Source organism: Rhinopithecus roxellana, chromosome 11 (assembly GCF_007565055.1).
Source record: "Rhinopithecus roxellana isolate Shanxi Qingling chromosome 11, ASM756505v1, whole genome shotgun sequence".
NCBI classification, from domain to species: domain Eukaryota; kingdom Metazoa; phylum Chordata; class Mammalia; order Primates; family Cercopithecidae; genus Rhinopithecus; species Rhinopithecus roxellana.
In genome coordinates, this window is record NC_044559.1 from 36,557,822 (window position 1) to 36,584,915 (window position 27,094).

Consider the following 27,094-nt stretch of genomic DNA (forward strand, 5'->3'; position numbering starts at 1 on the left):
TGATTCCTCTGGTGAATCTAGGCAAAGAAAAATCTCTGGAAAGAATTCATCGTTCTAGTTGCCTTTGATAACATACATGATTCACGGGAGTAGATCAAAATATCAACATTAACAGGTATTTGGAAGAAGTTGATTCCCACCCTCATGGATGACTTTGAGGGGTTCTAGGTATTAGTGGAAGACGTAACTGCACTTGTGGTAGAGATAGCATGAGTAATATTAATAGAATTAGAAGTGGAGTTTGAAGATGTACTGAATTGCTGCAATGTAATGATAAAACTTTATTCATGAGATGTTGGTTTTTATGGATGAGTAAAGAAAGTAGTTTCTGGAGATGGAAACTTGTCTTGGTGAAGATACTGTGAACATTGTTGAAATGACAATGAGTTGGAATATCACATAAACTTGATAAAGCAGCAACTGGATTTGAGGATTCAATCCAATTGCAAAAGAAGTTCTGTTAGTCAATTTTTATGAAACAGCATTGCATGCTGCAGAGAAATCTTTCCTGAAAGGTGGAGTCAGTCAATGTGGCAAATATCATTGTTGTCTTATTTTAAGAAATTGCCACAGTCACTCCAGCCCTCAGCAACCACTGCCCTGATCAGGCAGCAGCCGTCAACATTGAAGCAAGACCCTCCACCAGCAAAAAGATAACATGCTAAAGGCTCAGGTGATCATTAGCATTTTTTAGCAATGAAGTATTTTATGTACACTTTCTTTTAGACATAATATTATTGCACATTTAATAGGCTACAGCATTGTATAAACATTACTGTTATATGCACTGGGAAACCAAAAAAAAATTTGGGACCCACTTTATTGTGATATTAACTTTGTTGTGGTGGTCTGGAACTAAATCTGCAACATCTCTAACATATGCCTGTACTGTTATCTGACTGCAGTGTTAATGCTATTAGCAGAGAAAGAATTTGCAAGGGCTAAGTTTCTAAGATTGGTATATGATATGTTAATGTGATTGGACGTCAAACTAAAAGTGAAGGAGAAACACTGAGGAAATTTCAGCAAGGGAATTAAGATTTGGAATTAAGTTTGGAGGATAATCACAAAAACCTCTTTTGGGATTAAAGAGAGCATTTTGTCAGTTAAGTTTGTGTATTAAACCATGAGGAAAGTTATGAGTGCCTTCATTCATTAGGCATGTGTTTGCTATAGAAAGAACTTAAACTATTTAATGTTTATAAACAATATCCAAGGATTTATCATCAGAATAATATGCTATGATACTTAGGGATAAATGTCTGGTATATTTATTCCTTATGTTTTATTCCAGAAATATGTTTTATTTTGTCTTTTGAAATTGTCTATTTTTTGTGTAACCATATTTTAAAAAATATTACCTTGTCTGAATTATACATATTATATACCATTATGTTAATTATATGTTGCAATTTTATATGGATTAGATTATCATAGTGGATCTTAGTAACAGCTAATTTAATCTCCAATTTGAATTTATTTATATTTTTTAAAAGAACAAGTAAGAATATAACCTAATAAGATCTCAAGTTACTTGCCTGAAACAGTCCGATTGTCTTTAAGATATGACTAGTTAACTAGCTTCCTTTATGTAACTATGCTTTTTAATCCAAACAGTGATTTGCAAGACCCTCTCTTTCCCTTCAATTTATTAGATGAACTTGATAATTTTAGCACATTCTTTTATATTTTCGTTTTTGTTTATCTTAAATATTATATCAGAGTTTATTATGTATGGCAAGCCGACATTTTGCACAAAAACATCAATTTATGTTTCATAAAATAAGAATTTTTCTCTCACAAATTTTGACATTTTGTAGTAAATATCGAACTATTAATCTACTTCTCTGTCCAAATGCATTTAATGTAACTTTTTCATAAAATCATAAAATTTAAAATATTAATCATTATTATTAATTCATGAAAAATATAGCATATCTTAAATTCAAGTTTTAGATTCTGGACATGTTTTCAATATGAATTTACACTTACATTTGAATTGACAAAATGTATTATCAGGGTTACTGTAGTTTCAGCTAACTTAATTTTTAGCATGTTGTCTTATCAATTCTTTTGGGGTTCTTTAAACATATGGGGAAGATAAGAATATGAAATTGTATCATTGATCAGTTTTTATTTTGATTTTTTTAAAATAATCACTGGATAATGAATGAAATTATTGCAGAAGACAGAATTACATAGATGCAGTTATACTGGCTTAAGTTTTAAAACTAACTTTAAATGTAACTTGTGTAAACATATATTTTTCATGGGAATACCACAGAACTAAAATGGAAAACGTTATTTGCAAGAGTCATGTTCTAGCCATGGCATCAACAAATAGGAATCTTCCTAATTAGACCATAATAGATTTTAAAATCATAAATATCCCATACCCTGAGAAGATATACTTTCATAGAAAATACATATTTAGAATATTGTTGCCGTTATTGATTTGTCTCACTGTTTTTTAAAAGCAGTTGCTAAATAAACATTCTTTTAAAATGGTATCATTTTTAATACATTAAGAAATAATATTTCATGTAATGCCACCTAATTGAGACACAATAACATCTGTACCTTCTTCCTTTCATAGCTCTTAATAAGGATATATGAAGTCCTAAGAATACTCCTGTGCTAAATCTTGCTATTGAATCTATTTAATTCAATAGATTTCTTGAAGTTATTTATTTATATTTATATATTTCTAAATTATATTCATTTATTTATAATAATTTATTTATTCAATAGTTTTATTGAATGCTTTCTATATACTGTCTACCAATTACTGTTCTAGTCATTGAAAGAGTGCTGTGAACAGTATGAACAAGGCTACTATTCTCGAGGAGCTTATATTTTAGTGGGAAAAAGACATTTTAACTAATCATCAACCAGTATCTAAAAAATAATTTTAGATTGTAGTTTGAAAAACATAGTTTTGGCCAGGCGCGGTGGCTCAAGCCTGTAATCCCAGCACTTTGGGAGGCCGAGACGGGTGGATCATGAGGTCAGGAGATCGAGACCATCCTGGCTAACACGGTGAAACCCCCGTCTCTACTAAAAAAAAATACAAAAAACTAGCCGGGCGAGGTGGTGGGCGCCTGTAGTCCCAGCTACTCGGGAGGCTGAGGCAGGAGAATGGCGTAAACCTGGGAGGCGGAGCTTGCAGTGAGCTGAGATCCGGCCACTGCACTCCAGTCTGGGTGACAGAGCGAGACTCTGTCTCAAAAAAAAAAAAAAAGAAAAAAGAAAAACATAGTTTTATACAATACTATAGAGTAAGGGAGCAGTAAACTACATGAGTGTCTTTAAGAAGTATAATATTTATGGTGAGACCTAGATGATACAGAGCAAGCCATGTGAACACCAGTTGCCCAACATCACTTAAGAATGATTCTCCTTTGCCTGTGCTTATTCCTTTTCCTAGAAAACAGGCTTGTCCAACCTGTAGCCCACGGGCCACATGCGGCACAGGACGGCTTTGAATGCAGTGCAACACAAACTTGTAAACTTTCTTAAAACCTGATGAGATTTTTTTGCAATTTGCTTTTTGTTTTTACTCATCAGCTATCATTAGTGTTACTGTGTTTTATGTGTGGCCTAAGACAATTCTTTTTCTTCTAGTGTGGCCCAGGGAAGCCAAAAGATTGGGCACCCCTGCACCCTCCAGTTTTATTAGAAGGGTACTGGAATTGCTGTATGCTGTTATAGACAGAGAAAAACTGAGAATAGCCAGATACACTTGAACCTAATGCTGTGCTTCATTTCTTTCTGCTCTCTGTATCTAATTTTTCTGTTTGATCTCAGCACTTCTGCATATTTTTAGACGTTAAAGAGTGATTTCTTGTCCCACCCATGTGAATAGTAAGAAGACAGGATATTTTTCATGTTATTTTTTCTCATAGCACTTACTGAATTCCAACACATTATATAATTTATTATTATCACCATTTATTATCTCCTCTCCCAGTAAGAATTTTTTCACTGCTAGCTTTTTTTTTTTTTTTTTTTCTGATACATCCAAGTACCTGGTACAATGCCCAGAAAATAATACTTAGTGATTTATTTGATATATGCATAAATGTATACCCCATAAGAGGGAATCTTGAAAGAGAATCTGATTGAGTTAGTGTCTGCTTGGCATTGCTTTCTAATTTTACCAAATCATCCTTGGATCTGCCTTCCATTTCCATAATCAATTACATCTTATTTTTAAAGTATGTACCTGACAATGGACTGCATCAGTATTTCCCATAGGCAATTTCCCATGGAATTTTCTATGGAAAGTCTCAGGTGGAGGAACATTTTGAAATATTTGTACAACAAATTGTAGTGCTGACTCTTCTGTTGAATAGCCAGTATGGAATATATTCAACCTTAGCCTGTACCCCCCAGATGGGACTCCAAGTACAAAAACTGCTCAAAAATGAGTCTACATTTACTTTTCAGTGCCATTTATTTTAACAGATTAGTTACTCTGAGTGTCCCTTGCATCAGTTTTTAAGAAAGTCCGTATTTCAGATGGTACTTTTTATAGAGACTTTACCCATAAACTTCGTCCCACCATTAATAGCCTTATTGTAAAAGGTAGGAGAGTATTATCTGTAGCAGGAGTTGGTTGAGGTCTTCGATCAGTACTTAATGTTCAAGTATCATGTGTAACCTAATTTGAACTGCAGCTATTATTTTTGATAATTTAAAAAATAGTGTTAATTTTGGAAGGTCCAAATGTCTCATCACCCCCTAGAAGTGGTATTTCAGCTTATTCTCTGAAAACAAGTTGGAATCAAAATAACATTCATATTTCTTTATATTTGTCTTTATTATATTTATTAATAGGTAAAGATAGATAATATAATTATTTCAAGGTTTAGAATGTTTTGGTTCTTTATGACTTTTACTTGAAGAAGTAGTCATTTCTCCCCTGGCTAGTTTATTTATTCAAATATTCTTTGGACAGATATAAAAAAAATATTGAGATGATTGAGATGTTTCATATGTGTCTATGTCTTGCTTACTTGCCTGAAATTATGATCTTTCTTATAAGGTACTTAGTTATATGGATCCACAGATGGCAGGTAAACCATAATAAAATTCTGCCATTCCAGCCCGAATCGTGTGCTTCACCAATTTAAGTATATTGTTACTCTGTTGGTTACTCCCACTACTTATTCACTGTTTAAATTAAAGAAATGACAAATCTTTTTATATGTTAAAGAATGGCAGATATTTGGGAGTGATAATAATGAGTTAAATAGGGATTGCACAAATGGATTAGTGAAGACCCATATTTGAATATTATATATGTTAATAATCAATACTTTTTTCCCCTGCAAATGTGCCACTTGCTCTTTGAAAATTTTCCATCTCAGTTCCTTTCCCCACTTTTGTTGGACCTTCTTTGTTTTGTCTGTATTTACTTTGTTCTGCATAATTTTTGTTTTCACTTTTAGCAGTTTCTCCTCATTATGAGACCGGCCCTGGGATAGAGATTTGACTGGTTGCTTTTGAAAATTCATGTACTCCAACTGTTCCAGGCTTCTCTAGAACTTCTTCAGGATCCCTTTGAACTAACCTACTCTTGTATTGAGCAATTCTACACTTCTGCTTTCACTTCCTTATTCAAATTGGACTGGCCTAGTTCCAGTTAATACCTTTTTGAAACTTTTGAGTTTTCCTGTTGATTCCCTCTTTTTCCTGCCTTATAGACACTGGTAGCATATACACCTTGGGTTTGTCATTTACCCATGCCTGTTTATGTTTTGGCATTTAAGGGGATAATCTGCCACTTACTTTTGTTAGAATTGTTGTTGTGGTGGTGGTTGTTTTTGGCTTTTCGATTTAGCTGCTGTATATTTTAATATTGGAAGTCAAGTATATCAAAAACTATCCTACTACTCCCACTGCCCACTCAGAACTCTGTCCCATGGATTGCATTTGTTAATTTCTAAGTAGTTAAGCTTGTTTTGGCCATATTTGAAATTACAGTTTTAATTTTATTTTATTGGAATATGTTAATACAGCTCATAAAAGCTACCATTTAGATTTTAAAAAATACTTTCTCTGTACAGTGTTTATTGTCTTCTTTTTAAAATGTTCTGTGGATTAAAAATATATTTTAAATCATCTGTGTTCTTGTTGATTTCTGCTCTGTTTTGTAACATAAATTCTTGAAAGTTCAGCCTGTAGTTTGTTTCTACTTTGTCATGTTCCACATTCTCCGTATATTATTCTGTTTATATTAACATCCCCACCACTCTGTTGAAAGTTCATTTGTGTAAATTACCCATGAAGTTCATGTTGTCAAATCCAGTAGCCATATTTTCCTCCTCATCTTAACCAACAAAATCAACCACTACTTTCTTATTGCAACATTTCTGTTATTTGATGGTCTTGACACAACCCTTTCCTGGTTCCCTCCCACCTACCTTTCCAGTTCTTCTTTTAAGCGCTAATGATGGGGTGGCCCTGAATATCCTCTTAGAGATAATTTCTTCTGCATCTATTCTGTTTCCTAGGGACTATCATACAAGTACATGATTTTAAAATGACATTTATGTTCCTTTGATTTCCAAATTTTTAAATCTAACCTTTCTTCTGAGCTTCAAGCTAGTAGCTACTGTCTACTCTTGAACATTTAATAGGTATTTCACATTTAGCATATTCTAAGTAAGTTTTTATTTTCTTATTTCTGCCTTGATCCTCGTGGCCCTTTTCTATTCTCAGTAAGTAGAAATATCTTTCCACTTGTTCTTGTGAGAGCAAACTGCAATAGTCATGATTGATTCTTCTCCTTCATTCACCTGTCATGTCTAATCCTTCAGCATGTCTCCTTATTTCTCTCTCTAAATTATGTTCCCAACTACTTATTTTTGTCTTAATGACTACTACTCTTCTGCAAGCTACTATCACCTTATGACTAGAAAAATCAAATATCCTCCTCTCCTATCTTCTGGATCCCCCCAGTTATTTCTTTCTCACCCAACAGCCAGAATGATATTTTTCTTGAGAGTTAGATCATGTCATTCCGACAGCTCAAAACTTTCCATGGGTTCCCATTGCCCTTATAATATGTTCTGAACTCTTTGTCATGAGTTCAGAATATTAGGAGCTTTGTCTTATTACAATGGTGTCACTAGCACCTAGAACAGAACTTGTTTAGTGACTATTTCTTGAATATGTTTACATGATTTAAATGATTTAAATAGATTAGTTTTGTGTCTCTTTGATCAGATAACTTTTAAAAGAGATATGCATATTAATAATTTCTTACAAAATTTTGCCATTATCAAATTCCCCTTATATGTCCAGGCATTGTGTTTTTACTTATTTGGCCTGTATTTTTGGTGTATATTGTTTTATTATTGTTATATTTTCTTTGTCTCAGTGCTTTGTTTGATCAGGTTTTGACTTTGAATTTCACTTTGCTATTAATATTGGTTTATATGTTTTCTTGTTTTTAAGTGCCTGTTATATCTTCTAACAGTATTTTATATTTTGGATAAAAATGTGTCACTGTTCTATATGTGTTTTCTGCTAAAAACATAAAGCTGAATTGTATATTTTAATCTACTGCAAAAATGTCTGTCTTTCAATGTGGATTCAGCCTGTTGACATTTACTGCAATTGCACTTTATCTTATTCAGTTAATTTTATGTTATATTTATTATTTTATTTGTTATTTCATCTGTTCTCTTTTTTTATATATTTGCTAATTTATTCAAGCCTTTGTTCAAGCTCCTTATACCCCCTTCTCATTTATATTTATCAACACTGCCTAAGGTTTCCTCCTATTCCTTAATTAAACTAATTTTCTTTATTATGATTTCAAAATATTATCATTTTGAAGATTTTCCTGTTCTTAATTATTGTTTCCAGAATTCTATTACCATGGATTTAAGTTCTTGTTGACAATATTCTTTGATAAGCTTCATTTCTATGACATTCTTATGGACAATCACCTGGGAAGAAAATTCATTATTTTAAACTTTAAAAGATGTTTTTTCTTTAATCTTTTATGATATTTTCACTTATAACCAATCTCCTATGCCAGTATCTTTCTTCAGCCTTTGTAGAAGTGTTTCATAATTCAATAGCTTAGAAGCTCGTAGGAAATGAATATTACTATATTTAAGCTTACATGTACATGCCAAAGAATCATTTTCTCAACTTACTGTAACTCTTCACATAAGAAACGCTGGCACCCTTATTTTAGAACACGCCATTGAAGTTCCTTAGTGTCCTTTCCTTGCACTGAAAGCTGGGGCAATTATAGGTGCATTTCCTTTGTTTTTCTTCACTCAGGGGCCATAATCTCCGGCCACTTGTCCAATGCCTGAAATTGGCTGCTTCATGTACTTCACCTAGTTTTCCAGCTGTTTACAGCAGGAGAGAAAACTCATTCCTTTTCAGTAGAAATTCTATTATGTTTTTGAAAGATTTTCATAAAATATTATTAAAAGAAAAAGAGATTTTAATACCTGAATGGTTTAGCTTCAGCAATGTGAGAAAACTCACTTACACTGACATCTCATTTATACATGATACAGAAGTTTAATAATGTTTATATTGTAACTTTTACATGCCAGAAATTATGGTAATCATTAAATTTCTATTAATTCAGTTAGATTTTCTATAACATTATAAGGTAGATGCTTTTATTATTACCACTCGCATATGGGGAAACTGAGAAATAGACTAGTTTTTCAAAATATACAGGGCTAGTAAGTGAGAAGCCACATTACACCATCAGTTATTCTCTATCCAGATGCTATATTGTTGAATGATACATTATAATACTCTTCCTCAAGGCAGATGTTATAGTATGATCTCTATAATGCTAACAGAAATGGAGAATGACTTTAACTTTTTTGGCTAGTTTCACCTTTTAAAATTAACTTCTTATTAACATTAACAAGTTTTAAAGTGATGTGACATATTTTATTATTTGAATGGTGTGTAACAAAACATTTGTGTGTGTGTGTATATATATATATATGAACTTCTCCAGATTAAGATATATAGGGAGAAAATTCCCTGTTTTCTTAACTGAGTTGAAAATTTGGGTGTTTTGGTTAGGCATATTTAATCTGTCATAGTATTTCATATGAAACTCTTAGCATACATCCTTAAAGTAATTTTCTAATAGTTTTTAAAATATTTAATGTCATATTCTACGGTATGACCATCATTAGCAGTTGGATATATTAGGTATTCTAGATGAAGTTTTGATTCCATCACATATTTGATTTATAATATGACAATCCAAATGTCTTGGTGATTTCGAAAAACTGTATTTACAAATGTCACGAAATATCACCACAGGTTTTAGAGAAGAACATACTTTCAATTTTTTTTATTTTGATTTTTCAGATTGCATTCTCACAACACAATACAATCATGGACCTTGTGCAGTTTTTTGTCACCTTCTTCAGGTAAAAGTTTGCTTTGACTGACTTTGAACTTGTCAAGCCTATATTCTGATATATGTCCTGTCAATCTGTTAGATAATCGACCAATTCTGTAACCTTAAAGTATCATAGAGTGTGTCTTGAATAGCTTTTTATGCTTAAACATATCCCACAGAGCAGAGGGAACATAACTGAAATGTACTTGTGCAAGATTATTTTGCTGTTAACACTATTTAATGGATTCAGTGGAAAGAGGATAACTTTGTGTCCCCCATCACATAAGTAATTATAGCCTGTTTTAATTAATGAAATTAACAATGCATGCATCACATGGATTAGTTACATCTACAGGAACTAAATCAATTTGTTTATTTCTTCTTTTAAAATGCTAATTTGCAATGTGTCATTCTGCAATAGAGGTTATAGTTTGTAGCATTTCTCAAAACATGAAAACTGTTTTCAGGGAACATTTATTTTCATTTCCATGGGATGTAAATATAGAGACTCTGGGTTAGGAGTTAAAGTTATAGAATGTCTGTGTTATGAGATCGTAGATCCTCTGGATTGGAAGAGATCTTATTTTTGTTAACATTGTTATTCATGTTTGAATTTTATGCTGGTCATTTGGGTGGCTTTGTGCAAATTAGACAAGTATGACTTCTCTTTCTGGCAGATAAAGCCCCACATCATGGCACACAACATTGAAAATAGTGCAGTATGAATTTTAACCAACACTCACCAACTTGGCTGGGTTGCCATACAGTAAAGACCTGCACAACTCAGTCCTTAGCACAGATGATGTATTTGGAACTTTTCTAAACACAAAGTAACCATCATCTTGTTGATTGTCTTGTCCAGACATCCATAAAGTATTTGAATTTCTAATACCTTATTCACTGAAGTCTGCAAACATTTTCCATTAAGGGCCAGATAATAAATATTTTAAAATTTGTGGGCTGTATCGTCTTCATCGCATCTATGCAACTTTTCTTCTGTAGTGTTAAAGTGGACAAAGCCTATATGGAAACAAATGAGAGTGACTGTGTTCCAATAAAACTTTATTATAAAAACAACTGGTGGCTTGAATTCAGCCTGTGGACATAATTTGTCCAACCACTGATCAGTTTTATGCCTGAATGCCTTTAATGACAGGAAGCTCACCAGCTCCTCAGATAGCATTTTCTATCATCAGATAACAAATTGTTCTTTATAACTGAGCTGAAATCTGTCTCCCTATGATATCTCTCCTAATTCCTCCATATGGGCCCATATATAACAATTTCAATTTCTCATTTCCATTTACAGCCCTTCAGATTTGTAAACTATTTTCTACAATTTACACATTCCTTGTTCATTTTTCTACTTCTCTTGATAAGAGAAACCTTTGCCATATTGGTCAGTTCACTCTGAAAACAGTCATGTTCGTCTATGCACCTTGAAATACTATAATTTCTGTAATGTATTTCAATAAACATATTTATCACTAATATGTGTAAAAAGTTCATTCGTACTTTAAATTTGTTCCTTAAAATGAAATTTGAGGAAACATCTCAAATATGTTTAATATTTTACAACTTTTTACTTCAGAAGACAAATGAATTTTAAGGCTATTAACAAAGTTACAATATGGTTTTAGAAAGTACTAGAAGTTACAATTGAACAAGCATTATTGAATGCATTAAAACAACTTTAGTTGTTGTTGTTGTTGTCATTGTTGTTGTTGAGACAGGGTCTCACCCTGTTACCCAGGCTGGAGTGCAATGGTGCTATTTCGGCTCACTGCAACCTCCACCTCCTGGGTTCAAGCAATTCTCCTGCCTCAGCCTCCTGAGTAGCTGGGATTACAGGCACGCCCAGCTAATTTTTGTATTTTTAGTAGATACGGGGTTTCACCATGTTGGCCAAGCTGGTCTTGGTCTCCTGACCTCAGATGATCTGCCCACCTCGGCCTCCCAAAGTGCTGGGATTACAAGTGTGAGCCACCATGTCTCGCCTAAAAAAAACTTTTTGATGCAGAATAGTCTTGATGGAAATTCACTGAAAGTTTGGTTAAGTGCAAAATTTCACAAAGTTGAATATGTATGTAAATTATTTGAATCTTGAGGTTTTTTATTTTAAGCTTTTGAATTTGTGTGCATATTTAAATTCAATAGCTCTTTTGTTAAGTAAAAGAAAATTACTGTTAATGTGTACCATGTCTTAGAGATGATCCTATTTATTATGTTGTCATCATGGACAATGTAAAATAAAATATTCTAATCTTTGTGTGTGATAAAATATATTTGATGGGTTTTTTGTCATTTAAATTCTTCCAGTAGTGAAATGTAAATTAGATCACTTAAAAATGCGTCATTGTTAAGAAAAATATGGACAGGATATTTTGAAGCTTATTAATTATTAAGTGTTATAAAGTTACTGCTAAACTTTAAGAGATTTTAAAACAGGTTAACATTTATGGAGACCCCTCAATCAGGCCATTTTTACTGTTATTGCTGTTATTTGGTAAAAGAGCTGAGTGTGTCAGCTTTGCAGTTTAGCTATAGTTCTGTAAGGGCCAGTTCTCAAACTCTTTGTTAGATTTTACCTCTAAGTTGTGTGTAGTTCTGACAATTCAACGTAATTGGGCCAGTACTAGGGAGATCACTTCCAGACATAGCCTGGCTTTGTTCTTAATGTTTTGTGCCATCTTAAGTAGGTCACTATTTTAGTCTGTTTGTGTTGCTGAAAAGGAATACCTGAGGCTGGGCAATTTATAAAAAGAGGTTTATTTGGCTCATAGTTGTGCTGGCTGTACAAGAAGTAGGGTGCCAGCATGTGCATCTGGTGAGGATATCAAACTGCTTCCACTCATGGCAGAAGAGGAAGGGGAGCTGGCATGTGTAGCAATCACATGGGGAGGGAAGAGGTGAGAGCCAGAGACTCTTGTAAACAGCCAGCTCTCATGGGAACTCATAGAGTGAGAACTCTATGAGTTCATTACCATAGGGACACCACCAAGTCATTCACGAGGGATCTGCCCCTGCAACTCAAACACCTTTCATTAGGCTTAACCTCAAACATTCGGCATCAAATTTCAATATGTGGCTTGGAGGGTCAAATATTAAAATTATAACATTCTATCCCTGGCCCCTCAAATCCCTCATGTCCTTCTCACATATAAATTATAATCATTTAATCTCAATACTTCCCAGAAGTCTTAACTTGTTTCAGCATCAACTCAGAAGTCCAGGGTCCAAACTCTCACCTGAGACTCAAAGCAAGTTCCTTTCAGCTGTGAGCCTGTAAAATCAAAATCAAGTTATTTATCTCCAAGATACAATGGTGGAACAGATATTGAGTAAACATCTCATTCCAAAAGGGAGAAATTGGTCAAAATATAGTGATAACATGCTGCATGAAAATCCAAAATCTAGTAGGGAAGACATTACATATTAAAGCTCCAAAATTATCTCCCTTGGTTCCATGTCCTGCACCCTGGGAACATGGATGCACCACCTCCCTGCTCTACTAGGCATTTCCCTGGTGGGTACTCTATTCAGGCCCTCCAACCCCATATTTCTGCTCAGCATTGCCTCACTAGCATCTGTCTGCAGGGTCTCCACCCCTATGGCAGGCTTGTGGCTGGGCACTCAGGCTTTTCAATACATCCCCTGGAATCTCAGTGGAAGCTCCCAAGCCTCTACTACTCATACTTTCTAGCCTCCTTCAGTGGCAGCAGGAGCAATACCTGGGGCCATTTGAGCAGTGAGATGTGGGGAACACTTTCTAGAGATGGGGCATGACAATGTTGTCCCAAGCCTGTCATCCAGAACCATACCATCTTCTTTGGTCTCTTGGTCTGTGATGGGAAGCCCAGAAGCGTGACAGATTTGTGACATGCCTTCAGGGTCTTTCCCCCATTGTCTTTATGAATAGTACCTGACTCCTTTTATTCATGCTACTTTCTTTAACAAATGTTTGCTACCCCAGCACTCTTGGTGTCCTCTTCTGAAAACACTCTTTCCTTCTCTGCCACATGGCCAGGCTGAAGATTCTACAAACTGTTATCCCCTGCTTTCCTTTTGATTATAAATTCCAACTCTAGGTTATTCATTTGCTCTCACATGTGAACATAAGCTGTTAAAAGCAGCCACATCACTTCTTGAGCACTTTGCTCCTTGGCATGGACACAATGCAGCAAAGTTATTTGACAGGGCATAACAAAGGTTATCTTTGCTTCAGTTCTGAATTATTTCCTCCTTTCAGTCTGAGACCCTCAGCATGGCCTTTACTGTCTATATTTCAATCAGCATTTTGGTCGCAGCCACTTAACCAGTCTCTAAGATGTTCCAAACTTTCCCTCATTTTCTTATCTTATGAGCACTCCAGTTCCAAAGCCACTTTGACGTTTTTAGATATCTTTATAGCAACATGCTACTTCCTGGTACCAATTTTCTGTCTTAGTCCATTTGTGTTGCTATAAAAGAATACCTGAGGCTGAGTAATATATAAAGGAAAGAGGTTTACTTGGCTCATGGTTCTGCAGATTGTGCAAGAAGTATGGTGTTGGCATTTGCATCTGGTGAGGGTCTCAAGCTGTTTCCATTCATGGTGGAAAACGAAGGGGAGCTGTTATGTGTAGAGATCACATGGTGAGAAAGTAGGCAAGAGAGAGAGGAGAGAAGTTCCAGACTCTTTTAAATTACCAGCTCTCATGGGAACATGAGAAACAATGATGGCACCAATCCATTCATGATGGATCTACCCCCATGAACCAAACACCTCCTATTAGGCCCCACCTCTAACATGAGGTGTCAAATTTTAACATTTTATTTGGAGGGTCAAATATCCAAACTATGGCAGTCACCTAGCTTCTCTAAATCTCAGTCCTTTTATTTATTGAACTAGAGGATTTTGTTGTTGTTGTTGCTGTGAAATAATATAGTAAATGATTCAAAAATTGAAAAGAATTATTTTTTAAATTTGTAAAATGGAAAAGTAAATGTATCTGAGTCAGGAAAGTCTGAATTATTTATTGTAAAGAAATAAATGGAAATTTGGTAGAGACTACTATCCCTGTACCTTTCAGACTTTTAATGGTGGCGTTAATTTTCTGTATCACTGGATGATATTTTGCATTTATTAACCTGTCCAGATGGGGGTAGTTTCAGAGATTACCAGTTGGTCTTTTCCACTATGACTGATCTTATCCTATAACCCTGAACACAGTGTAGGGGTTATTCCAGCTACCTTGTACATCAGATCTATTTGTACACTTAAAGAGTGGGGAAATGACCAAAGGGTGGATCCATTGACATAGTGGGCACACTGTGAGCAAGAATTTAGTCAGAATTTGTTATGTGCTCCCCACCCCCTGAACACCCCAACTCTAATAAGAGGCCAGGATGATATTTTGAATGCTTGGCTGCCTGTGTCACTTCTAACATGAGAATGTATAGACAGTACAGGAGGAATAAGCAGACATTTTAACCTTTATTGGACATGAGGGTAGCCTCATGTACTGTCTATATATTCTCATGTGTATACCTGTGTATATAATCAAGTATATGGTGTAGGTATTTTCAGGGATCATTTTACCCACTTTTCAAAATGTTTCAGGGACCTTCCTTCTATGGATTCAGTCACCTGATTAGTTAATGGGTTTTGAATTTGGAAATTAGCTGAAATCTGGGAACTGTGAAGAGAAACATGGCCCTCCATTGAAGCAACAACCCTCAGTCTCCTGTTCCTTCATTCTCACTTAAAATGAAACCAGATGTTAAATAGTACCACTGTTAGCTGCCCACCTGTTTTGCCCTTCAGAATACCATGCTTTATTAATAATTCCTACAACTCTTTGTGAGCCAACCCCCTTGGCAGTTCATCCAGTCTTGTTGATCTAATTATGGTAATTGTGGTTTCTGGATTCTGGCAGTTAAGCACTGACACCTGTCCTCTAACTCTGGGTCTCCATCTTTTTATGGCATTTAACAAACCTAGCCCTGTGACTATCTCTCCTATTTTCAGGCCTGCTCTGAAGAGGAGAGCCAACTCTAAGCCTCCTTATAATACTGGTGCCTCTCTCATCAGCATATTCATAACAGCCTTAATGCATAGGGTGTCCTCTCAGTCCTCCCATGGAACACAACCTGGTAGTTCTTCTGGCCTCATATAATATGAACCATTCCAGCATATCCCCTTCTCTCAATGTTTTTATAACTTTCTCTTCCATAAAGCAGGACAACTCAGGCATTTCAATTTCACTTGTACTAGACATTACATTTTTCAGGCTTCTACGAGTGATTCTAGCAACAAGTTTGCTCCATTCCCTGGAATCCTCAGTAGGATATTACATCTCTGTGGTCCTGAAAATGTGCACCAAAATCAATGAATTTTTATTTATCCAGTCTTAACATTTCGTTGCCCTTTATCAAATATTTAAATCTGGTCATACTTCCACGGCTCCTGCCAGTACATGCTCCCTAAATCTTGCACCTGCTTCAATTGTGCAATCCATTTTCTTTCTTATCAGGCTCAGTTGGGTCATGCTGTGATTTAATCCCACTTATCAGTCTGGCAGCCAAGAAAAGAAGTGGTGACAGCTTGTGAGGGGGCACCTGTTACCTAAGAGAGAAGAGAACTCTTCAGTGTCTTCCAGCATAACAAAATGCTAAGTATTACTAGGAAAGCGGGCAGTAAAACCAACATCCTCAGAAGCATTCATTCAGATATTCCTATCCCATATTTCAGGTTCCTAGGTCTCCTGAACCATGGCCCTTTTGCATAACACAACTTCTTTGGCTTAGCATTCTGTCATCTCTGGAGCTCTGCAATTCTCTAACAATTAGATCATCATCCTGCTGGTCGTTCATGTTGGCATTTCTGCTGTCAGTCATCAGGACCTCATTTAAAGCTATGAAAGAGACCCACTGGCTGTTTTATTTAGCCAGTAAGGTTTTTTAATGGCCTTCAGTCTCTCATTATCCCTCTGCAGGTATCAATACAACGTAATCTCTGCCTCCCAGGCTTAAAAATAATCTGCTTCAGCTGCATTCTATAGACATTCGTATGTAGTAATGATAATCAGTCTACTCCACTCTCTTTTGAAGGTGTTTTCCCCATCTTCCAAATCCCTGAATTGCTGTACCTTCAAGTTTTTTCTCTATCGGAGCATTTTCTCAGGTCACTACCAGTGAAATCCAGCAATTTAAGTCTTCTGCCAGGAACTGTGTTCCACCCACCAACGTGGATGTTGTCCTCTTAGCCTACCACTCAGTGAGTGAATCAGTTCCTCATCTCCATCTTACCTTCTGTTTTATTGGACCATAAGTCCTCTGAGACACAGAAGCCAAGATGAGATAAGCAATAAATGTGTTAGGGGAACTCCTGTGAGGGGAAATTAGGAGACAGGAGGGGAGATAATGGGAAACCTTTAGACCACAGTGCCTGCCTGCCTTTGTGAGGGAGAGAAGGAAGAAAGCGAAGGTGAGTGAAGGAGCCTGAGAATGCAGGGCACTTCTAAGAATGTGTAGTGCCAGTGGTGCAGCCTTGAGCAAAAGTCACCCATCAGAGGAGTGTTCCTTCTCCCAGGAACAGGCCTGCCTTGGTATCTCTGCCATGTTTAGTCCTTGACTAAGGGCAGCCCTTGGGAAGCATGGGCTCAGTGTGAATAAAATGATGGATTTCAGAGTGCAGTAGCTGGGGCCACTAGTCAGTTATGCTTTCTGCCATCAGGGATCAAAGAGGTACTTTTTTTCTCTCTCTCTGAGATGGGGTCTCACTCTGCCTCCCAGGCTGGAGTGTAGTGGCACAATCTCAGTTCACTCAATCTCTGCCTCCCAGGCTCAAGCGATCCTCCCACCTCAGCCTCCCGAGTAGCTGGGACCACAGGTGCATGCCACCACGCCTGACTAATTTTTTTTGTATTTTTGGTAGAGACAGTGTTTCGCCATGTTGCCCAGGCTGGTCTCAAACACCTGAGCTCAAGTGATCCGCTCACCTCAGCCTCCCAAAGTGCTAAGATTACAGGTGTGAGCCACCATGCCTGGCCAGAGAAGTATATCTTAGTGGTTGACACAATAGAGTTATTTGTTGTGTGATGGTTGATAGAACTGACGTATAAAACCTGTAAAAAATGATTTTGGTAATGTGTTTGTATTTTTTTTTGTAGTTTATATTTTTGAGGGTAGATTTTTAAATTTGACTTTCAGTAATATTTGTGTCTATGCAGGTTTTTAATTTTTTCTTGACCTAGTTGGTAATTGACTTTTTAGTGGAAATTGTCCTCTTTGTTTCATTTTACAAATTCATTGACGTATTTTCAATATTAATACTCTGAAGTTTTTTCTATATTAGAATTGTGCCTACCCTTTTAATGAGAATTTTGCCTATTTTTCCTTCCTTCCTTCCTTCCTTCCTTCCTTCCTTCCTTCCTTCCTTCCTTCCTTCCTTCCTTCCTTCTCCTCTTCTCCTTCCTTCCTTCTCCTCTTCTCCTTCCTTCCTTCTCCTCTTCTCCTTCCTTCCCCTTCCTTCCTTCTCCTTCCTTCCTTTTCCTTCCTTCCTTCCTTCCTTCTGCTCCCTCCCTTCCTTCCTTCTCCTTCCTTCCTTCCTTCCTTCCTTCCTTCCTTCCTTCCTTCCTTCCTTCCTCCTTCCTTCCTTCCTCCCTCCCTTCCTTCCTTCCTTCTCCTCTTCTCCTTCCTTCCCCTTCCTTCCTTCTCCTTCCTTCCTTTTCCTTCCTTCCTTCCTTCCTCCTTCCTTCCTTCCTTCCTTCCTTCCTTCCCTCCTCCTTTCCTTCCTCCTTCCCTTCCTTCCTCCTTCCTTCCTTCCTTCCTTCCTTCCTTCCTTCCCTCCCTCCCTTCCTTCCTTCCTCCTCTTCTCCTTCCTTCCTTCTCCTCTTCTCCTTCCTTCCCCTTCCTTCCTTCTCCTTCCTTCCTTTTCCTTCCTTCCTTCCTTCCTTCCTTCCTTCCTTCCTTCCTTCCTTCCTTCCTTCCGCTCCCTCCTTTCCTTCCTTCTCCTTCCTTCCTTCCTTCCTTCCTTCCTTCCTTCCTTCCTTCCTTCCTTCCTTCCTTCCTTCCTTCCTTCCCTTCCCTCCCTCCCTCCCTCCCTCCCTCCCTCCCTCCCTTCCTTCCTTCCTTCCTTCCTTCCTTCCTTCCCCTTCCTATTTCTAAAAATAATCTGCTTCAGCTGCATTCTGTAGACATTCGTATGTAGTATGCTGGCCTTATAGAATGATTTGGGAATTGTTCCTTCCTCTTCACTTTTTGGGAAAAGTTTGAGCATTGGCATTAGTTATTTTTTAAATGATTGGGTAGAATTTATCAGTGAAGCCATTGAGTTCAGGGCTTCTTTGTTGTGGTATTTTTGATTACTGATTCAATCTCCTTACTGGTTATAGATCTATTCCATTTTCTATTCCTTGGTTGGTTTTATGTTTCTGGGGATTTGTCCATTTCACTTAGCTTGTCCAATTTATTAGTGTACAGTTGTTCATCATACTCTTCTATAATCATTTTTATTTCTGTAGAATTGGCAATAATGACCCCACTTTCATTTCTAAATTTAGTAATTTGAGTTTTCTTTCTCTTTTTTTTTTTAGTCAGTCTAACTAAAGGTTTGCCAATTTTGTTGCCCTTTTTCAAGAATCAACTTTTGGTATTGTTGATTTTCTCTATTGTTTTTCTATTTTCTTTATTGTTTATCTTGGTCTAATATTTATGATTTCCTTCATTCTGCTACCTTTGAATTTAGTTTGTTCTTTTTCTGGTCCTTTAAGTTGTAAAGTTAAGTTGTGTATTTGAGATCTTTCTTCTTTTTTAGTATATTTATAGTTATAAATTTCCCTTTTATCACTGCTTTACAGGGTTCCATGAGTTTTGGTATGTTGTGTTTTAATTTTCACATTTCTCTAAATATTTTCTAATTTCATTGTGATTTTGTCTTTCATCCATTGATCAAGTGTGTGTTGGTAATTTCCATATATTTTTTAATGTTCAAGTTTTTCTTCTGTTATTGATTTCTAACTTTATCCCACTGTAGGTGGCAAAGATACTTTGTACATTTATCTTTTAAAATCTATCAAGATATAATTTGTTACCTAACATATATTCTGTCCTGGAGAATGTCTCCTGTGCCCTTCAGGAGAATATGTATTCTGTTGTTTTTATATAGAGTATCCTGTATATATCTATTAGATCTTGGTGGTTTATTGCATTGCTCTAGACCTCTGTTTCCTTTTTTATCTTCTGTCTGATTGTTCTATCCTTTACTGAGAGTGGAGTTGAATTATTGTTTTAATCGGTTGGATTTCTCTTTGTTACTAGTGTTACTTTTTGTGTTAAAGACCATTTTTAGCATCAATATAGTATTTCTTTATTAGAATGTGTCTATGTCTTTTTGCATATCTCTTTTTTTTTTTTTTTTTTGAGACGGAGTCTTGCTCTTGCCCAGGCTGGAGTGCAGTGGCCGGATCTCAGCTCACTGCAAGCTCTGCCTCCCGGGTTTACGCCATTCTCCTGCCTCAGCCTCCAGAGTAGCTGGGACTACAGGCGCCCGCCACCTCGCCCGACTGGTTTTTTGTATTTTTTAGTAGAGACGGGGTTTCACCGTGCCAGCCAGGATGGTCTCGATCTCCTGACCTCGTGATCCGCCCGTCTCGGCCTCCCAAAGTGCTGGGACTACAGGCTTGAGCCACCGCACCCGGCCGCATATCTCTTAACATTTTTTCTGTTGTCATATTTTGTGTGTGTTTCTTTTATACCAAAAATATCTGGATGTTTTTGTTTTGTTTTAATAATCTGAGAATCTCTTAATTTTATGTGACAGGGAAATAAATGGAAATTTTCTTTTTTCTTCTCTCTGATTTTTATTAATTGAGTGAGCTTCTAATATTCTTTTATTTTCCTTTTAGCAGTTTAGGAATTATAGTTTTATATTTTTTATTTAATGATTACTGTTAAATTTTAACAAGTATATTTCCCTAACTAACAATAATATTAATTGGTATCTCTTTTATCCTCCTGAATCATATAGGAGAACTAAAAAACTTTGACATTTTTACTTTTACTTATCATTGTCTAATTTTTAAACATATTTTCCAATTTCTAATTTTAATTTATGTTTTATTTGGTGATACAATTCACATATAATAGAATCCACCAATTGAAAGTGCACAGTTATTCTTCACCCATTATCGCAATCAATTTTAGAACATGTCATCATCCCCAAAAGAAGCCATGTACTCATCGGTAGTCACTCCCCTCCCTCTCACATACCCCTAGTTCTGAAAAATCACTAATCTACTCTCTGTCCATGGATTTGCCTATTCTGGACATCTTATGTAAATGGAATCATACAATACGTGTTCTTTTGTGACTGGTTACTTTCATTTAGCACAATGTTTCTTATCCATAACATAGTATGGATCAATAGTTCATTTCTTTTTATTGCTGAATAATAATTCATCTTATGTGTATAACACATTTTATTTCTCTGTTTATTAGTTGATTGTTATTTGGGTTCTTTTTTCTTTATTCACTGTTGTGAATAATACTACTATGAACATTTGTGTATAAGTTTTTATGTGGATGTATGTTTTCCTTTCTCTTAAGTATATAATTAGGAGTAGAACTGTTGATCACATGGTAATTCTAGGTTAAACATTGTGATAAACTGCCGAACTTTTTCTAAAGAAGATGTATCATTTTATAATCTTACCAGCAAGGATCAGACATTTATTTTTTCCACATTCTTACTAAAGTTTGTATTAACTGCCTTTCTTATAGCCATCTTAGTGGGCATAAAGTGGTGAGAGATGATGCATATTTAGATGAATTAAAAATGAAAGATTAGAAGGATCTAAAGAATACAACAGGCAAAGAAATAATAAGAGTTAAGCACTTGAAAAAAACAATCAAAGATGGCTACATGGAAGCAAGCATGCAAGTGGGACAGAATAATGCAAAGCTAAGTATGGTGTTCATGATTCGGGAAAAATAAGACATTTAATCATGTTGTACATAAAGATATTCTGAAAGAGAAAAAAGAAGAAAATGCAACTCCCTAGAGAAAAAAAAGTAAACCTAATTTAGTCACAGGATCTCTATATCAAAGTGGTAATAATCCTGGAATATTTGCCAGAAAGTTTTTTAAAAATGTGTAAAGACACTGTGAAGAATTACAAATACACGTAAGTCCCCATTTTAAAAAATGAGATTATAATGATGGATATGTTATTGGAAATGAGACCTGAAGATATGGATTTTGCTAAGTAGAAACAATACATGATTTCTTACAGTATTGGAAGTTTACTTAGGAATTTTCTCCATGGTTTTGTTGTGGAATAAAGTAGATATTTAGGACCCAACTGTTCTTGTAAACCAAAATATTTAATGCGGTGGGATTAAACTAGTGACGGTACATTTTCTTGCAACTTAGTTAAACCAGTGTTCCCCATCTAGTTTACAAAGTTGAGGTTTAGTGTACTAGATGCTGAAATAGATTTCTCTGAGAGTCATGTCAGTAACTTCAACACTTTGACTTAAATACTGCTTTACACCTCAAACTTTTAACATGCTTTAAACTGTATTTACTGTACTGGCAAACAGTGTCTTTTTTTCCAGTTTTCTGTAGCTCAGTTATAGGTATCACTGTTTAACTCACTGGAATACTTGGGACTCATTGAAATCCTCTTTCCTTAATGCTCTACATGAACCTCAGTTCTACCTTCTTTCTATCAATATATTGTATGTAAATTAGCCAAAGTGGTTATTTTAAACATAAATTATTAACTCCACTGTTTAAAAGCTTCCTTTTACATTTATAATTCAAAGCATGAGTATTCTTATACTTAAATATACCAGTCACTTTTTCATTGTTAGAGGGGGCAGTGGTTAATTACTTGCCTTTTTTTCAGCATATTTTTGGTCCTTATTGTTTGTTTGTCTGTTTTTTACTTCTGTTGGAAGCATTTAAAAATTTCTGTGCAGTAAAATTCCTTTTGTGGGGAGTACAATTGTGTGAGTTTTAACACATGGATCATTTGTTATAATTACCGGCTCTCCCAGGATACAGAACAATTCTAAAGCCCCAATGAATACCCCATACCTTCTTTGCAGTTAGACTTTCTCCCCACTCATACACCCTGGCAACCATTGACCTGATCTCTGTTCTCACAGTTTTGCCTTTTCCAGGGAATGTCATTCAAATGGCTTCTTTCCCTTAGTCTACTGCATTTAAGATTCATCCAAGGTAGTTTTTTGTATCAATAGTCCATTTCATTTCATTGCTAAGTAGTATTTCATTATACGGATATATCACACTTTGTTTATCCATTCACCCATTGAGAGATATGGATTGTTACATTTTTTGGTATTTATGAATAATGCTGCATGATCAACATACATACAAGTTTTACACAAACGTAAGTTTTCATTTCTCTAGCATAAATACCTGGAAGTAGGGTTGCTGGACCACAGGGTGGATATGTATTCATCTTTATAATTACTGCCAATGTTTTTCAGAGAGTGACTGCACAATTTTGTGTTGCAACCAGCAAAGCTCAGGGTTCCAGTTGTTGCACATTCTCGCCAGTGCTTGGTCCTGTCAACATTTTTTATTTTAGCCATTCTGATAGATGTGCAGTGGTATCTTGTGGTAATTTTAATTTGCATTTCATTAATGGCTAATGACATTGAATATGTTTTCATGTGCTTATTAGTTATACTTTCATTTTCTTTGGTGAAGTATTTTTCAAATCTTTTGCCTATTTTTAATTGCTTTTTATTTTTGAATATTGAATGTTTTTTGTATATTCTGGATACAACTCTTTTTGCCAGATGTGATTTGCAAATATTTTCCCTCAGTCTTTGAATTGTCTTTTCATTATCTTAACAGTATCTTTTATGGAGTGAAAAGATTTAGTTTTTATAAAATTGAATTTAATGCATTTTTAAAAAATTGATTATGCTTTTGATGTCATATCCAAGGACTCTCCCTAACTCAAGTTTACATAGATTTCTTTCTAAGAGTTTTATACAATTATGCACTACATAACATTTTGGCCAAAGACCACATATATGATGGTACTTATAAGATTATATTACTGTATGTTTACTGTACCTTTTCTATGTTTAGATATGTTTAGATACACAAAAACCATTGTGTTGTAATTACCTACAGTATTCAATACAGTAACATGCTATATAGGTTTGTACCCTAGTAACAATAGGCTATACCAATGGCTTTCATGTGTAGTAGGGTATACCATCAGTGTTTTTGTTTGTTTATTTGTTTGTTTTTTGGCACAGAGTCTCGCTCTGTCACCCAGGCTGGAGTGCAATGGCGCAGTCTTGGCTCACTGCAATCTCCGCCTCCCGGGTTCACACCGTTCTCCTGCCTCAGCCTCCCAAGTAGCCAGGATTACAGGTGTCTGCCACCACACCCAGCTAATATTTTGTATTTTTGGTAGAGATGGGGTTTCACCATGTTAGCCAGGATGGTCTCGATCTCCTGACCTCGTGATCCTCCCGCCTCGGCCTCCCAAAGTGCTGGGATTACAGGCATGAGCCACCACACCTGGCCACAATCAGTGTTTGTTTAAGCACACTCTAAGATGTTCGCACAGGGATGAAATTTGTCTAATGATGCATTTCTTAGAACATATCCCCATTGTTAAGTGACACGTGACTGTATTTTTATGTTGTACATTTAGATCTGTGATCTGTTTCAGTTATTTTTTGTTTATGCTGTGGTGTAATTCAATGCTGATTATTCCATATGTGGATATCCAGTTGTTCCACCATGATTTGTTATAAAAACTATCCTTTCCATTTTGAAATGCTTTTGCAACTTTGTCAAACATTCACCATAGGGTTCCAGTCCTGGGTAAGAGTGTGTAAACACACGTCTCTTTTTCTCTAACTGAACTCAACCATAAAACCTGGACAAAATTCATGGGCAGCTATTTGGTATATGATATCAGCAGGCAGAGCAGAGAACACCTGAATTCAAAGTACTGTTGAACTGTCTAGAAGTTTGCCATTTTTCCCTTTTAGTGCTCCCTGACCTGAAGTCAATGCAATTTGAAACTTGAAAGTAACTACTATAGTTTAGACAGGGAAAAGTCCTCTAGTTCTGGCCCATGATGTGGAAAAGGGAACTCTTAAACTCATGGAGAATGAGGGAGACCTCCCTTCCATTTTTTCCCTTTCCTGAATTCACTCACCCATACCCCAGTCAGTCTGAAGCAGGAACATGGGCAGCAGCAAAATGGCTCACAGCAGGAAGCTGTAAGAACCAAAATCCCAAGGGAAAGGAATATTCTTCTAATCATAGGGGAGCTCTGGTCACAGAGAGCCAAGATAAACCCTGTTGATTTCCTTCTTATCTGTCCTCCCAGCACAAAACATGGCGCAATAGGAAAAGTGTGTAGTTTCTGGCCACTTGATGGAAAAGTAGAGCCCACAAAACCAGAAAGGACCTGAGAGATAATGGAGATAGAAAAGCCTTCCCATCAAGTGCTTTATAAACTTCTGGGATCACCCCTGAGCTGCCTGTGTGCTAATCTGATCCTAATTAACATTATCATGCCAGAGAATTTGAGAACTGCGCTCATAGGTAGAACTCTGCTTTGGCCCTGGACTGAACAGTGGGTGACCCTCCTGCTGGACAGACTCAAGAAGCACTTCAAAAGCTTTGGATACATTGTGACCATAGCCTCCAGATGGATAAAACAAAATATCTCTTTAAGAGAATATCAACATTATCTATAGAGTATAAACAAGACCTCAATCCCTTTTAAAGTCAAGGTAGTACAAGAGAGATGGATTAAAGGGTACAGCAGAGGCCGGGCGTGGTGGCTCACACCTGTAATCCCAGCACTTTGGGAGGGTAAGGCAGGTGGATCACGAGGTCAGGAGTTCGAGATGAGCCTGGCCAAGATAGTGAAACCCCATCTCTACTAAAAATACAAAAGTTAGTCAGGAGCGATGGCACGTGTCCTATAATCCTAGCTACTCAGGAGGCTGAGGCAGAAGAATCGCTTGAACCCAGGAGGTGGAGGTTGCAGTGATCATGCCATTGCACTCCAGCCTGGCCAACAAGAGCAAAACTCCATCTAGAAAAAAAAAAAAGAAAGAACAGTGGAGAGGGCTCTAATGGAAGTAGTCATTCTTAAGTTTAATTACCAAGTCAAGGACTATCTCTCAATGTTTAGTGCTTTAAGAAAATTTTCATCAGGTAGGTACTAGATCTATTACTTATGCATATGAGAAAAGTGACATTTAATCCCTGCTTCAAATATAAAATAAATTCTAGGAGGAAAGGTAAAAGCAATGAAGCATCTAGAAGATAATGTAGGAATTAGTCTTCATAACATTAGAATATAGAATGGATTCTTAAACAGGACACATAAAATACTATAACAAAATTAGACTACAAAAAAAAAGAACACTTTTTCTTATCAAAAGACACCATTCACATTATAATGAGTCAAGTCACACAGTGGTATGAAATTTTTGCAAACTGTATAAAAGGCAAAAGCCTTATATTCACACTATGTAACTCATACAAATCAATTAAAAATAGTCTGAAAACTCCTCCAAAAATGACAAGAAACTGACATACATGTCACAAAAGAAGACATCTAAGTGTCCAACAAAATACGCAAGTGCACTCAACTTAATTTTTATCTGGAACTTCAAATTAAAACCACAATGTAGTACTACTATATACCTACTACAGTGGCTAAAAAGAAAAAGACAAATGATACCAAGTGTTGGAGAGGATGTGGAACTATTAATAATTTTAGTACACTAGAAATTGATGCAATGGCTTTGAAAACAAGTAGACATTATATTCTAAAGTTGAATTTACATATACTGTATGGCCCAACAATTCCATGTCATCAAAGCCATGTGAACCATATTTATAGAAGCATGTTTTACATGCCCCAAACTGGGAATAATCAAAATACCCAAAAATAATAGGATGGAAAAATATACTCATATAATGTGGAGCAATGTGGGGAAAAAAATGAATGCCAAAGGATCAAAATAGGTAACACAAACATAGTGTTGAATGATAGAGACAGAAACAAAAAAATAAATATGATAGTATTATATTTGTAAAAAAATTTAGGAATGGACAAAACTAAAATATAGCATTAAAAATAATTGTGATAGTTCCTTTTGAGAAGGAGAGATTGAATTGAGTTATGTTTTTTTCAAGCCGGTGGTTTCAAGGGTATATTGTCTTTGTGATCGTTTATTGAGCTATATACTTAGGGTTTCTCTATTGTGTTATACACTAATGATTTAGGAAAGGTTTTCAAAATAATTAAAACTTTTGTCCTAACTATATGGTTTTAAAAGATGTGTTTCAAAACACATTTAATGTAGGAAGAAGCACTGTATACATTGTAGGAAGAAACACTGTATACGTTGTCCTTTGTCACTTTTTGTTGCAAGTTTGAAAGCATAAGGTATCATCCAGGTAGGCTACTTGTAATAGGACCTTCCCAGAAAGATTTTCCTTATTAGATATGAGTCTTTCTATTTTTTTTTTTTTTTTTTTTTTTTTTGAGACGGAGTCTCGCTGTCACCCAGGCTGGAGTACAGTGGCCGGATCTCAGCTCACTGCAAGCTCCGCCTCCCGGGTTCACGCCATTTCCTGCCTCAGCCTCCTGAGTAGCTGGGACTACAGGCACCGGC

At 36.0% G+C, this 27,094-nt stretch overlaps 1 protein-coding gene across 1 annotated transcript in view; it reads left to right on the forward strand.

The window, feature by feature from the left end:
* Positions 1-27,094, forward strand: part of ATRNL1 (attractin like 1) — an 845,855-nt gene that overhangs the window by 412,007 nt on the left and 406,754 nt on the right. The window contains exon 25 of the mRNA XM_030941431.1: positions 9,373-9,434. Coding sequence (XP_030797291.1) covers positions 9,373-9,434 — 62 coding nt within the window. The remainder of the gene's footprint in view (positions 1-9,372; positions 9,435-27,094) is intronic.